Source organism: Poecile atricapillus, chromosome 5 (assembly GCF_030490865.1).
Source record: "Poecile atricapillus isolate bPoeAtr1 chromosome 5, bPoeAtr1.hap1, whole genome shotgun sequence".
NCBI lineage: Eukaryota > Metazoa > Chordata > Aves > Passeriformes > Paridae > Poecile > Poecile atricapillus.
Window position 1 is genome coordinate 30147587 of NC_081253.1, and position 15391 is coordinate 30162977.

Consider the following 15391-nt stretch of genomic DNA (forward strand, 5'->3'; position numbering starts at 1 on the left):
AACAGACAAAAATATTTCTCTAGCAAAAAAAAAAAAAAAAAAAAAAAAGAAGCTAAAAGTCTCTTACTGTTTTCAGGCAGAAATATCTCCATTAGATTTATGACCACAAAACATCTAAAACAGGGCATTTTCCTCTCAACATTAGATACTTTCTAACCTTCTTTCCCCACATAGAATTCAAATTAATTTTTGAGTGCCCAGCTTCCAACAATTTCCAAAGATAAGGCAAGTAAGATACCTGCTTAAAACTGAAAACTTGGTACCTTACCATTAGGCAGGAATAAATTCTTAACTTCCACCTGCCTAATAAAGTCTAACTTTACATATTCCATTTTTTGTGTCCTCTCCACTATTTTCCCCAAATTAAGCAGATGATGTTGGTCCAACCCTACAGACTCAGGTTTATCACACTTTCACAGGTGTTTCTCAATGTCTCCTCTTCCTTCTTATTCACCATACCATTCTTGTTCAGAGGCAAAGAAATCTTGTTCAGATTCAAAAATCTCCACATTGCTCAAGTCTGCACCACACTGACAAAAAGGTGTCCAGCAACACTTTTTCAAATACATTATGTGAACGCAGTACAGCTAAAGTAATACATGAGATATATTTAATGGAAAAGCATCTTTTAAAAGAAAAGACTAAACATTTCAAGTCATGAGACTGTTGAAGTACAGAGGACTGATGTCATTAAAATGAACTTTTACATCAGTGTGAGAGGGGGAAAAAGACATACAGAGACTGGTACTTCTGCTCTATCACAAATAGCCCCAGAAAGTCAGGTTTTTAAAATATCAACACAGTTACAGGCATCAGAAGTCTCTGACTGCCTCCTAACATAAGCAGGTGACCCCAAGTAGTTCCATCAAGCCCCTAGAGAAAATGCCAGATGGCAAAAGTAATGATGATAAAAGACCAACATACTCACTTCACTGAGATGAATGGTGGAATGAAGAGTGAAACCAACCAGCAAATTCAATTTATATGCTCCTGTGGTGTCTGGGGATAGGGGCTTTTATGTATGACCACACAAGCATACGAGTTTATGAGATGAAACTAAGGAATATAAATGCTAGGAAGTTAAAATCAGCAAAATGGGAAAATTGCATTTAAAGAAAATGAAAAAAGATACTATTTTAATCTCAGAAAGCAATGACCCAGTTATAACATGACTCACTTATAATTTTTCAAAATTTTTTGAAAATTTAGTAAAGGCATGTTATCAATATTTATCCCTTTCTTTTGTGTTTACATATACAAACATTTAAGCAATCAAGCTTATTTCCTGTAAACTAGACTGCTCTGGGCTTTTGTGTAAATATCTCTATGGGCAAAGAACCAGAGAGGCACATCTTCTAATTATAAATATTCCAGTATATGCAATCAAGCCACGTTTCAGTGTACCTCACGGAAGCTGCGGGGATTATCCATTTTTCATATTTGTGTAGCTCAACCAACTTCAGCCCTCTTTGTGTGCCAGGTAGAGAACCAGGAGCTCTGAAATCCAGCTTGCTCCCAGCTGTGCTGTCCAGGCACACAGCTCTGAACTAAATTTGGACTTAAAAGGGCAAGAAACTACAGTGAATCCAGTGCAGGTGTGATTCATGGGAAAACGCAGGTACTATCACTTCAACAAACTCAACCTGATAAATTACAGTCCTGGAACAACAGGAATTACAAAAAGGCAAGAACCTCCTGCATAATCAGAACCACTCCTCTGCTGAGACAGAAATAGCTGCTGTAGGGCAAAACATTATTCTCACAACCTGAAGCAGAACATTCGTGTATTTTTTGCTCAGCATTTCAAGTATTTCCTTTGTTGCAAACAGCCAGCCAATGAGATTTACTTCATAAAATTGAATGTTGTGAAATAAGACTCTCTAAATACTTCTGGTATAATACAATTAATTAAATGGTGGTTAACTTCCTGGGATGCACCTCTGCTTTGAGCATCCCATCACTTAAGGAAATTATTGCTTTACAGTATTTTAAAACCTCCCTGGCACCTAGGAGTCCAACCAAGGTGCTGCCAACCAAGGCCTCTGTAAAGCTCCTCTCTCACACAACACTTGCCAGCAGAGGTAATTGATCAATTATAGATTAAAAATTCAGTTCTCCTCTTTCCCACTAGACTGGGGTTTGCCAGAAGAAGCAGAGGGCTAGGTACACACATTTTGGCAATGCCGCTTGCCAGCGCATGATAAACTTCTGGGCATCAGCAAAGGGTTGAACAACTTCAAAAAGAAAATCTGTTGCAATGTAGAGTAGAAAAAGCAGCTGGAAATTATGGTCTGGAGAACAAGGCAACTAACAAAACAGATATCCATGGATGAGTTAAAGCCAAAGTCGAGACATGAAGAATGGGTTCCCAGATTCTTAAAAAAAAAAAGAAGGAAAAAAATAAATACATCCTGATAAGTCAATTTCCTCTTGGATTTTTTTTTTTAATTTTTTTTTTTTTAATCTAATATGTCATCCTGCTAGCAAATAACTAGATCCTTCTCCCATAAAATAATCCTTTGGGGTGTTAGAGAAAGACCCTGATCCAGGAGCACTCTCTCAGAGCTCAGTATGCTCTGAAACTGCAATGTCTTTCATGTAATCAACAGAAAAAGGCAAAGCAACCAGTCAGCAATTGGACCAAGTTGTTGTACAGGTTTAGAGTGAAATTGGAAATATCTCCCCCATTTTTTCATGACAAACACCTCAGAAAGATATTTTCAATGATTACTTCTTATATGGTTACCTCTCTCTAAAAACAGACAACACAACTATGAACTTGTTAATATGAAGAAAACATTCTTCATATTTCTAACATATTCCCTTAATAGAGATACCATCATTTTCTTCTTGTCCAGATGACAGCTTACATAGTACATGCAGCAGGACCAATCTTCTTTCTATCACCTCAAGGGACTTCTATGCACAAGAAACAAGCTAATTGCTTTAAATAAAAAGAAGTGCTATCAAAATGCATCACAGACTGTGAGAAATGGACCTGGTTTTACTGCTGGGTGGCTTGTTTGGCTGGCTTACTGTGACATTTTTATTTACCAGTGGGTTTTACACAGAATGTGGTGGGTTCTGCCATGTCTTTGCACGTTCCTGTCTACCTGGAGCAAAAGGAGTTGGTCAGATGCTGTCCCAAAAGACAAGGCAGTCACATCACCTCTGGTCAACCGAATGGAACCAGTTGCTCTCTGCAACCCTATCACCAGTGCCTCCCAGGTTCCTGTCAGGCTGAAAAATGTGGAACAAACTGCTCCACCAAGGGACTGAGCAGAAAGTACTCACACTCTCAAACTGTCTCCTCAAGGCCTGGCAAATTTCAACAAGCCTTGTTTGGCAGCGTTAACTTCCATAAAACTGCACTCCAAATCATTAACTTCATCGTATGGACCAGCTGCAGAGTGGCGCCTGGATATTCAGAATAAAGCCTTTCAGCCAGCTAGCACAGACAGACATTTCTATCTCTGAAGGGCTGGGCGGGATGAAATGCTCACACTCGCTCCAGGACATTCATTTTTACATACCCTACTTCTTGTCTCCACAGGAAATGCACACAACAGGAAACTCAAGACCCAAAGCAACTGGAGAGAGCCTTCTGCTTATCTCTGCCAAGCGCTGCCAGGCCCCCATCATCTGCCTCCTACAGCCTTCACTTCTTGTATCACAAAGCCACCCTTACGCCCCGCCCCCACACTCCGCAGAGATGCAGAAACGGCTTTCTGCCCCAAAATACACAATCAAACATGGAATAAAATGGCAACAGTCCCAAGCCTACCCCAGGAAGCCTGGAACTGAACTGATTCTAAAATTCCCGGTGCCACCAGCCATCATTCCTGCCCCATCTCAAATCACACTGACTATGCACGCAGCCGCTCAAAAATGTGGATAAACATACTTGGAGCAATTAGTGTCAGGCTTCAGGCCACTGCCCAAACTCCAGCAGCACAGTTACACAACCAGCCCAGCCCTCCAGCCTGCATTTTCACGCTAATCCTAGTCCCTAAATCCTTGCCCGCAGACAATTCACACAGAGCCACCCAAAATTTCAGCCTTTCGTTTTGCAAACATTCAGTCCCAGCACTTGGCTTACCACAAAAGGCATGGCAGGATTCAAAAATAAACACAGCTTTACAGCACCTATTTTGTGGATTGTGTAGCCAAGCTTGCTGCTGACATCTGCCAAACCCACAGAGGCTGAGGATTATTGATAGATTTAAATTCCATAATCTGAATTTTTAGACAGACAAGTCCTTATATCTACTTTCTTGGATGGCTTTTGTGTTTGTCTGAAAAATGGGGTTTGTGTTTGATAAATATACTAGCAAAACCCAAATCCCAAAGAGTATGTGCCAGCAGAATCAATACTCTAGTTATTGTTTCTCTGCTAATTTCCTAGAAACCTCCAGTTACCCTTATAAATTAACTTCAGTTTAAATTGCAGAAAATTGCAGAAACCAGAGTGAACCGTAAATAAATGAATCTTTCAAAAATGGATGAAAAAAAATTTCTCATTTAAAAGCTTCAATTTGCATAAAATAGAACAAGACTGCTATTGTCATCAAGAAGGTGAAATGTAAGATCTCTCAGAACGGAAAATCTGGATTTCTTTATTCACTCTTCTTACACAAGGAACTGTAGGATGATCCAAAGAATCATCCTGAAGAGAAAAAAGACCCAAGAAATATTGTGCTCTGCCCATTAGGAAACAAAAACCTCAAAAACAAAGGAAAAAAAATTAAATGTAAAAATCACCCTTCAGTAAGCACATTCCTTGTTGCTTATTCCAATGGTATTGAGCTTCCTGTATAAATATTTTGCATGTATATTAAACACTCCTGCTACACCTCCTGTGGGTTTTGATACGTTCTGTCTCCAGGGTACAAGGCCATTTCAGGTCAAAGACCACGCACTAACAATAAACTTACCTGATTCCCCAGTAGAAACATGATTCATGTAGGCCTTTCTAGCCTCAGCACATCAAACAGCTTGCACGTTTAAAAGGCTCAGATTTAGAGATGAAGCCTTTCAAGTGCATTTTTGCCAACAAACATTCTTTGTAGAGCTGACACTAGTTCTAACTTTCAGGAAAAGATGTGAAAATCAAAATATGACTTAAGAATTGGGTTCAAGAGGGAACTGCACATTTTTAGTCATAGGTTTTAACTGATTTATAATTAGATGGATATGTTACTGTCATTAGCTACACCTCAGCTAATATTCTGAATGTTTGGCTATCATGTTTACAAATGTACCACACAGCAAAACACTCTAAATTCCACTGTATTTGTTATGCTAGAAATCTTAATATAGTATTAAATTTTCCTTGCCTTATGTGGCTGCACAGTATCAAAATTTTATTTATTGATTAGTTGCTTTAATATAATTAAATTTAAACAATAATTCAATTATTTCTGTGATGCTGAACACCAAGCTGCTTGGCTACTATGCTTACCACAGGTCTTAACTCATGAGAGAGAGTCACACCTTGTATGAATGTACTGATGGATTTGGTCCCCAAGTCACAAGGCAAGACCCTCCCCACCTTTTCCAGGAAAACCAACACTTGGCATTTAAAGGAGTGAACAGTAACTACCCACATTATTTTTAAGTTTTCAAGAAAGCCACACTGTAATTCAGTATGACAGATAAGTGAAAAGAGCCCTGTTTTTTTTTAATTTTTCTCCTGCACTCAGCCACTTACTTATGACCTTCTAAGATGCTGAATGTAGAAAAGATGAAAATTACATGTGAGAATCAGTCTCGTCTCTGGACAAACACAATTTCAGCTGGCTCATGTGCTGGTGCAAGCTTCTGTCTCCCACCTCCCTGTGCATGTCTAACCTAACCAAACACAGGGCAGCCAGAATAAACAAGTCCTGCCTGAGGAGGATGCCAGCAGCACCATCCCAGTGCCAGCTTCCTACAAGCTGCTCCAAGGAGCGGCTCTCAACAGATGTGGCACCAAGATGCCCACTCAGCCACCTGACCTCCTGCACGGTATTTTCATAAATATGCTCTTGTGTCTAATGCAAACAACACAAGGGCTCAGCAAGCCCTTGGGGCAACTCTCAGCCTTCCTTTTCCTCTTCACAGAGCTACTCTGATTTGCACATGGTTGGATGCTTTGCTTCTGCAATGAAACTTACACCACCCTCATATGAACAATTACTCTTTTCTGGATTATTCCCATTTTCCACACAGCTTGAACACCCTCCCCAGATTTCTAAGAGGGATGTAGGGAAGTGGGTCAGGACTGCATGTTTTCTACTGATTTTTTTTTTTCTCCTCAGATGAGTTTCTAGTTTAAACACATACAGATTCCAACCAAGATCTATAAATCTCTTAACAAAAACTGTCAGAACAAGATTTATGAAAATGCTCTACCCCTGGTGCTCTCTAACCCAATTAAAAACTCCTCACGGATTGTTTTGTTTCAAAATACCACCAGTCTAAAAATACTATTGTAAACAAACAGCAGTGACCCACAGATCTTTAGCTAGGAATAGGTACAGAGTATTTATCTAAGTGAATTGAGATTAAATGCAATATAAGTCCTTGTTTAATTTTGACAGGAAAAAAAATGTATAGTTTTTGTTGGGTGGTTGATTTTTTTCTTCCCCTCTCAGGATACACAGTTTGTTCAAAGACATCCACAAAATGCCTCAGGGCAGAAATGACAGTGCCAGAGTTTCTCCTATGCTCAGAATGTATGTCACAACAAAATATATTTAGTTTATCCATCATAAATATTTATTTATCTATGGTGCAAAAGCACAAGTTTGACATTCATAATTTTTTGTTTCAATTGCCAGACATGTTAAGCCATCTCTCTCTGGCTTACTCTTCTAGTGTGTTTTTTGTTTTGTTCTGTTTTTGCCAGGCATGACACACTTGAGTCAAATTACATATATTCCCATTACAAATTTATGAACAACTCTGTTAAGCTTTAATAACAGTTCTCTCACTAAATGGTTGCCATTATAAAGGTCTTACCTCAAAAATTTCAAAGCCATAGATGTCCAGCACCCCCATTACCTTCTTTCTCACTTTTGTTTGTGCCTTAAACAAAATTAAACATTGAATCATTCATCTGCACATCGCATACTTTGGATGCAAGAAAATGAATGTATCTCATAAGTAGACTGTCAAATACTGTAAAACTAAAATATTAAGTATGATTTCCCAAAATACACTTAATGTGAATATATTTATAAGCTTAAAGAGCAGAGAGCAATTTGTTGAGCTGTGATATGGTTATTTGTGTGTAACAGTGTACAGCCAGGAGAAATGAAATTTGCAAATACAGTTTTACTGTCCACTTTAATTTAAAGGATTTCTATTGATTTTTTTTTTTATGATTTTTTTTTTTTTTCCCAAGCACAAAACAACAATACCTTAATGCTCTCATTAATCCTGGTAACAAGCCAGGAGAACAGCCGACTGTATAAATTCTTAGCCAGAGCATCACGGGCATAATAAGCCTAAAGAAAAGAAAGAAGAAAAATGTTATAAACACTTTATAAATGTTTTATTAAAAAACATTTTCCTGCTGCTGACATGTCTTAAAGGTGCTATGAACTGAGTAAAACCAGCACAGGGAGCACTGGCTCTGCCCTCCTGGCCACAGGCTGGTTGGAAGAGCATCCACAACCAGGGCACTCCAGCTCGATTCCTGCTCTTCCAGCTGCCCACTGAAGACTCACATCCCCCATCCCAATCCCAGGCAAAGGGACTGGAGCAGCTGCAGCTGGGGAAGCCGCGTTCCTGCAAGCCTGAGCTGATGAGACACAGGTGACAACCAGCCTGGCTCTGCACCATTACGGGGAGATGAATTCACACTGGCAGAAAAGGTTTTTCAGCAGCCCGGGGCCTACAACTCACATAGAATTACAGCAGTTGCCCTAAATGGAAACAGTCTGCCACAGCACTTGCAACATGTGCTTTGTGCAGGACTGCTTGGTTTTTCATTCTCTGCAAATGATAGACAAATAGAGATTTGTCTATCCCTCATCTTTTGGAGGTAATTCACACACAAAACCAAAGCACCCTGTATCTTTTAACACTTAGAAACCACTGAACAAAAAACACACTTATGCTTGTGATTTATTCAGTGCAGCCTTTTAGCTGTAGTTTATATCAGGGTAGTTATGATTTAGTCATGCAGAATAAAATTGCTATTTAAAATTATTCTTGCCTTTTAAATCAGGACCTCTTTTTACCTGAGCCACATTTAGTGTTGTTGAAACTTTCTCTTGTTTGGCCTCAACTGTCCGGAAGCTGAAAGCTCTCTCCAGTACAGACTGGTCTATACCTGTCAACTCACAGATTTCCTTGAGTTCTAGCAAGAAAAAGCAAAGTGTAAATGCAATGAACCCTTCCTTATTATTGCCTTTTCTTCCCCAAAACTACCAGCTTTTAAAAAGTGTGATATTCCCCCAAAATGCTCCGCAACAGAAGTGTTCCCCTTTCGCACTCTCTCCCCACCGCTCTGCCAAGCAAAGATTTTAAAAATATGCACAAAGCAAGGAAACAGAGCTACTGGTTTTGAAAGCACTTTCTAGCCACTTATTTTTGAGAAGAAACTTTCCCTCCATTTATAGCAGACTATTTTTCATAATGAAAAGCTTTCAGATGAAAATGAACTTTCAAAATACATCAGCTGCAAAAATATCATGAAATGAATCTAACACTAAAGACAGAGATACTGCAAAAGAACAAAAATCCTATACTGCAGAAAAAACAAGCAGCTACATAAAGGCACAGGACCATTTAACATTATAGAATAAAGTGCTAATAAAGTGGGGGGAAAAAAAAATAATAATTTTTGGAATTTCAAACAGAATGATTGAAATTGCCCAGAATGCAGCCCATAGCTGCCTGAGGGTGAGCTCTGGAAACAATCTAATTTAATTCATATGTAAGGATATTGTATGTCTGCAGAAACGACAAAATTAATGACTTCAGACAAATTAGTGGCATTCTTCCCATCACTAATCTCATCTTACCATTTTTATCTTTGATTTTACTTTCATCTAGGCCATTTGCACGAGATTCAGGCTTAAATTCGATATTTCCCAATTTCAGAACGGCTGCCACTACTTCAAAAACCGACTGTGTTTCATGATCCATAAACCCAACAATCTGCATTGCATTCTGGAAAGGGGACAAATAAAATTATAAGATAAAAGCATCTACATTTAAACAGATCATACTTGAAAAATTCCCCATTTATCTGCCTTAATTACAAACGGTTTATGAACACTTCTGCTACTGAAAGTACATGCTATAATTAGTATGCTAAGTAAGTTTTTTAATACACAGGAGGTGTGAAAATGGAGCTGGCATTCGGTCCAGTCCATTCCTAGGACTCATTCAATATTTGGGTTTCTGAAACACTGTACTTTTTTTAGCCACTTAATTTAGTTTGTAACCCAACCCAATTTTTCCCAGTCAAAAGAACAGGTACTCCTGTCTTCTCAGAGCAGTCACTTTTAGAATCCATATTTGCATACACTGGGTAACAAGGTCCTGTATTCATCTTGTTCCTGAGTACAACCAAACAAAAACATGACAGCAAATCATCTTGAGAATCATCCCAGTCCTCTTTTTCTTTCCTCTTGGACAGCATCACCTAGTCCCTAGGGCTCAGTCACTGTTGTCCTAAGCCACTACAAAGTATAACTTCTCCCAGGATCTGACCAAAGCATCTGGGCTTTTTTTATCTCTTCTTTTGCTTTCTTTTTGCTTGTTTGTTTGGGGGAAGGCTTTTTTGGGGGATTTTTTTATTCTTTTTTTTTTTCCTTTTTGTATTCCTGTTAGAATACTCCAGAAACTTGATCCTATTTCCCAGCTGTATCTACGTTTCCCTGTGCAAACACGCTCTAGCCCAGCATGAGGAGAGCCAGCACTCAGAAAAGATGGCCCTCCCAGCCCAGCCCTGCATGAACAGACAGACCAAGGGCCATAAGAATCCTGCAGTGCTGTTGAGTGCACAACCAGCCCCTGCTCCTTCTTACCCTGACTGTTCTGAAGTTTGAAGCATCATCCACTCCATTCACTCTGGCAGAATCAAGGCCCAGGTAGTTGTATCTGCTGAAGTCCCTCTCCAGCTTGAGTTTGCCTAATAAATCAATAAAAATGTCATTAGTAATAGCACTCCTGTTTGTAGCAATTTTATCCCAGAATCAGTATTGTCAGGAACAGGTTGTTATTACTGGATGTTCTTCAAGGATCTTCTAATTGTTGGTCTTCTGAATCAAAACAGGTTTTTAAATTTGTTTAAAATACATTGCTAAGCCAATTCTGACTCAGGTATCTGGATAATATCAAAGCATACGTGGACTTCACATATTACCAATGACACTACCACCAATAATTTGAAAAATGAGGCCATATCACACTTCTCACAAAAGATTATGTACATAGAATAGCACATTAAATACAAAGAAAACTCATATCTGAACATGGCACAAGAGCAATACTTACAGAGAAACTCTTCTGATGCACCAGACAGGATCTGATAGAAAATGTGGAAGTTTCTTTCACCCCTTGGCTGCTTCACAACACGAGACTTCTCTAGCAGATCTAAACAAACAAACAAAAATCTCACAGGTCAGGGACAGGCTGCTGGAGCAGAACCCTTTAAAATCAATATAACCCTCCATAATTTCCTACTTTATTGCTTTATATCACCATCAGCAAATCAGAAGATGGTTGGTATGAACATTATCCTAGTATATCATGTATCTCAAGTATTTCTTTGAGCTAGGGGCCAAGCCCAGTGCTCTGGTAAAGGCTGCAGTCTATGAGCTGCAAAGAGAATTCAGGTCAGGGAGGCAGTGTGCTCCAAAAATATTAACTGATTTACAGTACCACGACCAAATTAAGATTTGGAGAGGATGTGGGTGAAAGTTTGAAGAGAGGCAAAATGTTACCAGGCTAAGTGCATGAATGATGGGTAAATGAAAAGGAGAGACCTAAAAAAGAAAGCATTTAAACCAAACAATCTTGCAGCACTTTGTGATCCTCAGGTGTATCAGACTATGAAATAATTCCCAGTGGGGCTGACAGAAGCTGATATACTTAAAGCAAAATGGAAAAGCAGCACTTTGAAAAGCATCACTGCACTGATGGAGTATCTTGACAGGAAGACTGCTCTCAGTGACAGACACGTTCCTAAGCCTTGCCCATGAGGGCAGGAATCCAGGCAGGCAGCATAAGCAGACTGACTTGTAACACCTTGCAACCACTTCAGACTCAACATCATATTTACCACAGAGGTGACAATTCAAAGCTTGTTCAGCCTGCACTGCACTGGAAGGCTGTGGTTCACAGCACTCCAGAAGGAAGAGGAATGCAATAAGAGAACAATGTAGACAGGTATCAGTGTGACCTGCTGGTTTTGTACAAAACTTATGTTTTTTTCTTCTTTTCTCAGTAGCACAACTACATTTTTCCAGATAGCAAACACATAATTCCCATGTGTTTCTCTTCAGCTACATATATTCAGTGACATGGAGACAGAGACATTCAATGCCTCATTCCAAGCACACAGCAAAGGAGCTTGTGTAATTTTGTGGGTTGAAGTTACTTTAGAGCCTTCAGAAGGGTCCTCATTTCCTATTCCGTGAGATGGGAGGTAATTGCAGTGGGCAGCAGAGACACTGTATTTCTGCCTGTAGCCAGCAGAAATAGGGATGCATCTGCCCTCCTCTGCTCCTGGAGGGATCCCTGGGACAGATCCACCCTGCTCTGGCTAAGACCTACACAAATCTTCCGAGTCCCTCCTCTTAAACCTCCCTCGCTAAACTGCAGCAAGTCAGGTTCAAAATTTACTTTCTGCTCCAATAATTAGCCAGTGACAACACTGACAAAATTCAGACAGTATTATTAATCTTGATTGGCTAATAGTAGGACAAGTTCCAAGTATTTACAGGCTGAGAGAGGCTGATTCCCCCATCCAGGTGTTAATATTTGGGCTGGGAAAGACAAGGTGAGCAGCAGGCAGTTCAGAGCTGTGCTGGCTGTGAAGGTTCTCCAGGCAAGTGTTGGAACAGATTGCAGCCAAATTTAATCTCAAAAAAATAAACAACTTCAGCTCCCACAGTGGCTACACACACTCCAGGAAATGGCTGTATTCTCAAAGGATATTGAAGCAATGTGGTTTGGCTTATTTGGGTTTAAAAATATTCTACCTATAAATTTACTCAAATGCTGTCATAAAAGCCCAGCTACACATCCTGGCAAAATATTGTATGTAAGCCTTCTAATTATATGCATGCCTTCAGCAGATTTAAAAAACAGGTTCCTGAATGTATGTAAAATTAGTTATGTTTAGGAGGATAATTGTTTTTTTCACCAGTTCTTCTTATTTATGTACTTTTAGAAGCAGCAAAATTATCCAATTCACAGTTTTCAAAAGTCCTAGCATTGCATATTCTGTCAGCCTTCATAACTGAGGAAAAAAGCAGCCACTGTCAGAAAATCAGGTATTTTCCCTAACAAAGCAGCTGCTGCCAATTCTTTTTCAAATCTGTGTTCATTGGGCTTTTTTTCCCTTTTCTTTCTGTTCACATGCAGAGTGAAATCAGACTTGTAGGACAGATCCAGACCATCTGCCCACTTCTTCAGAAAACTTCTTCCCTCTGTTTGCCCTAATTAGCATTTTAATGAATCGACCACATATATTTTTCTTAATGCACCCACTCACTGCCCTGCCAGTAGCTTTTGTGTTAACCCCAGCCCAATTGCCAGGTCTGTGGCTCCAGCACTCAGAGGGAAGGCAAAGCTGCACGTGGCCCCTCGTTGATGGTGCTGACAGTGGAATGTGTGCACAGATGGTGCTCATCTATGTGAAAATCCACAGAACCAAAAACCCCCAAACTCACTCTGCATTGCATTTTGCTACATGGTCGATGTGAATTATGTATAGGGACTGCACAGAATTGTCAGGAGAGCACATACAGAACTACATATGGTGTGTTTATGGGTTAGGAATTGTTACTGCATTATCTAACAGTGCTTCTGCTGCAACGGGAATGTTTCACTTGTTGCATGCACCAAAGCAACAGGAAAAATTAAATTGCCTTGGAAAAGTTCAACCTTGGAAACATTTCTGTCAGAAGACCCATCAATTCAGATGACTCAAAATCTAGCTACAGGCCTCAGGTCCTGAAGATTTTTTTATTATTCCTAGATATCACTGTTTAAATGCAAGAGATCTGTATAAGCACTCTGCTAAACAATTTGACTTAACACAAAAGGAAGAAAAAATAAAAGATTCTGAATACTTCTGCAAAGTAACGCATAACTTTACACAATTTATTTTGACCCATGAACTCGAGTGATGCAGAAAAATTTAGGATATTTGTATTTCTCTAAATATACTAGAAATGAAATCAACATTCAAGAAAAGAGTAAGTAAACAGTAAAACAAAAAAAAAAAAAAAAAAGACACTACCTTGGTAGATTCTAAATCATCCAGAAGTTTATTTTAGTCATACTCTCTTCAGCTGGCCATGACCAAGGAGCCTTTTAGCTGCTCAGCCAAAATTACAGAACATGTTCTAGTCACATCAGCTTATTTCTACAGCCACGTTACATTTTCTCTTTTCCTACCTTGATTATCTAGCTCTCATCATAAAAAGTCACTGATTAGAAAGTTTCTCATTAAATTTTCCCTATTATTCCCACCAAGTTCATAGTAATGTTCTCTTGGATAAACTGATCCATAATTGTGTCAGAAACTACTAAATGGGCAGTATGAGCATTGACAATGACTACATAATTTTAAGTGTTAAATCCTCATTGTTCAAGTGATGAATGATGTTGAAAAATTATTTAATCACAATGTTTAATATAGTTTGTAGTTTCTTTTCTCAAACTCTTCCTAGTTTAGGCAAAACCATTGCCTAAATGGTAGCAAACGTGCTAAGAGGAACACCAAGGGAGATGTTGCAACAAGCGAAGATTTAAAACAGAAACAAAAAGAAAACCAACAAGAATGGGTATCTCTCCCCATAATGTCTAATTGTCCAGCTTGTGCAATATTTCCCTAAGCAAAGGAGCTTTCCAACAGCAATCACATAACAACTCAGGCTGCAGATTTCTCAGTAAGTGGGTAATTACTTTCGATTTTTAAAATGAACAAACAAGCTGTAAAAAAGAATAAATTGCAAAGTTATCACATTGCTAGCTTTAAAAAAAAATTGTTGCCTTAGATAAACATCATAGATTTCTTTCATGCTGTTGTTGGAAAAGATGGCAAAGCAGGGCCCTTTCTTAATCTCCTGTTATTTGGACTTTAAAGATCCTTTGATGATTGAAAATGGCTTTTCCAGATCAGGCACTGCATATCCTTTACTTCCCAACCTGCACCAATGTTGTCTCCTAGTTAATCATTACATCACTGAAGGGCTTTGGCAGACTAGGAAAGATCACCTAATGCTAAAATCCAGGTATTTTTCAGCAGGAAATTCCAGGTGAAACATGAAAATTTAAGACTTACAGGAATTCTGGGAAAGATATTGGAAGATCCATGCTTTTCAAAAGGTCTAAATTATTCTAAGTTTGAAACATTTTGAGCGTGAAACATTTTGTACTGTGCAAAACCCCTTCAGCCATCAAATTTAGTGTACACAAAACTAACGAATCAAGTGTGCACACAAACACTGCCTTAAGTATGAAACAGATGCAACATCTGTGGACAAAGAGCTGAAAAAAGCTGTTGCAATTAGCACCTATTACTTCAAAACCAAATGCACCTATTTTTATATATGTGTTAGTCTGTAATTACAGGTGGAAAAGAAACTACCATTCTCCTCTCTCTCACCCTCACTAACAAAGTAGTTATAATAAATGGAAAACTAAGAAGAGTATTGACCTTTTCTGTAATTTGTTTCCACAATATTGCACCCAGCTGAAAGCAACACTCCAACACTGCCTTTACTCATAAGTGCTCTGGAAAAAAAGCCCTCTGAGTGCACAAGTGCTGACAGGACTGTCCACTGCAACAGAGCAAATACACCTCAGACCCGATTCAGAGAGAGAAAATGAAAATGCCATTTTCCTGTTTGCAGGTGCCCTGTAAAGCAGCAGCACACCTTTAAGCAGGGACTGATGTTTGCTGCTCAGCAGTGATGGGATGCCTACAGTCCCAGGTGCCAACACAGCAAGGGTCTCGGGTTTAGCAATGCCCACAGGAGTAGTTTGGGTTTCCTAAGCCCAGGCACATGAAACAGGTCACCTGTGAATGGATGTGCTGGCTGGCAGCTGGCACCAGGACCCAGCACCTTATGTGGGCTCCAGCATCTCCCACCCATTAGGAAAACGAGTTGGGATCTTCACAGAAAGCTAACAAAAAGGCAGGACAAACAGCTCAGGC

At 39.3% G+C, this 15391-nt stretch overlaps 1 protein-coding gene across 3 annotated transcripts in view; it reads right to left on the reverse strand.

Annotated features, from left to right (window-relative positions):
* MYO1B (myosin IB) overlaps positions 1-15391 on the reverse strand; it is a 105613-nt gene that overhangs the window by 31299 nt on the left and 58923 nt on the right. For all 3 annotated transcript variants that reach the window (XM_058839791.1, XM_058839792.1, XM_058839790.1), the window contains exons 8-13: positions 10495-10593; positions 10026-10129; positions 9015-9162; positions 8229-8347; positions 7404-7490; positions 7003-7068 (exon numbers count right to left, since the gene is read on the reverse strand). In XM_058839791.1, the coding sequence (XP_058695774.1) occupies positions 7003-7068; positions 7404-7490; positions 8229-8347; positions 9015-9162; positions 10026-10129; positions 10495-10593 (623 nt within the window). The remainder of the gene's footprint in view (positions 1-7002; positions 7069-7403; positions 7491-8228; positions 8348-9014; positions 9163-10025; positions 10130-10494; positions 10594-15391) is intronic.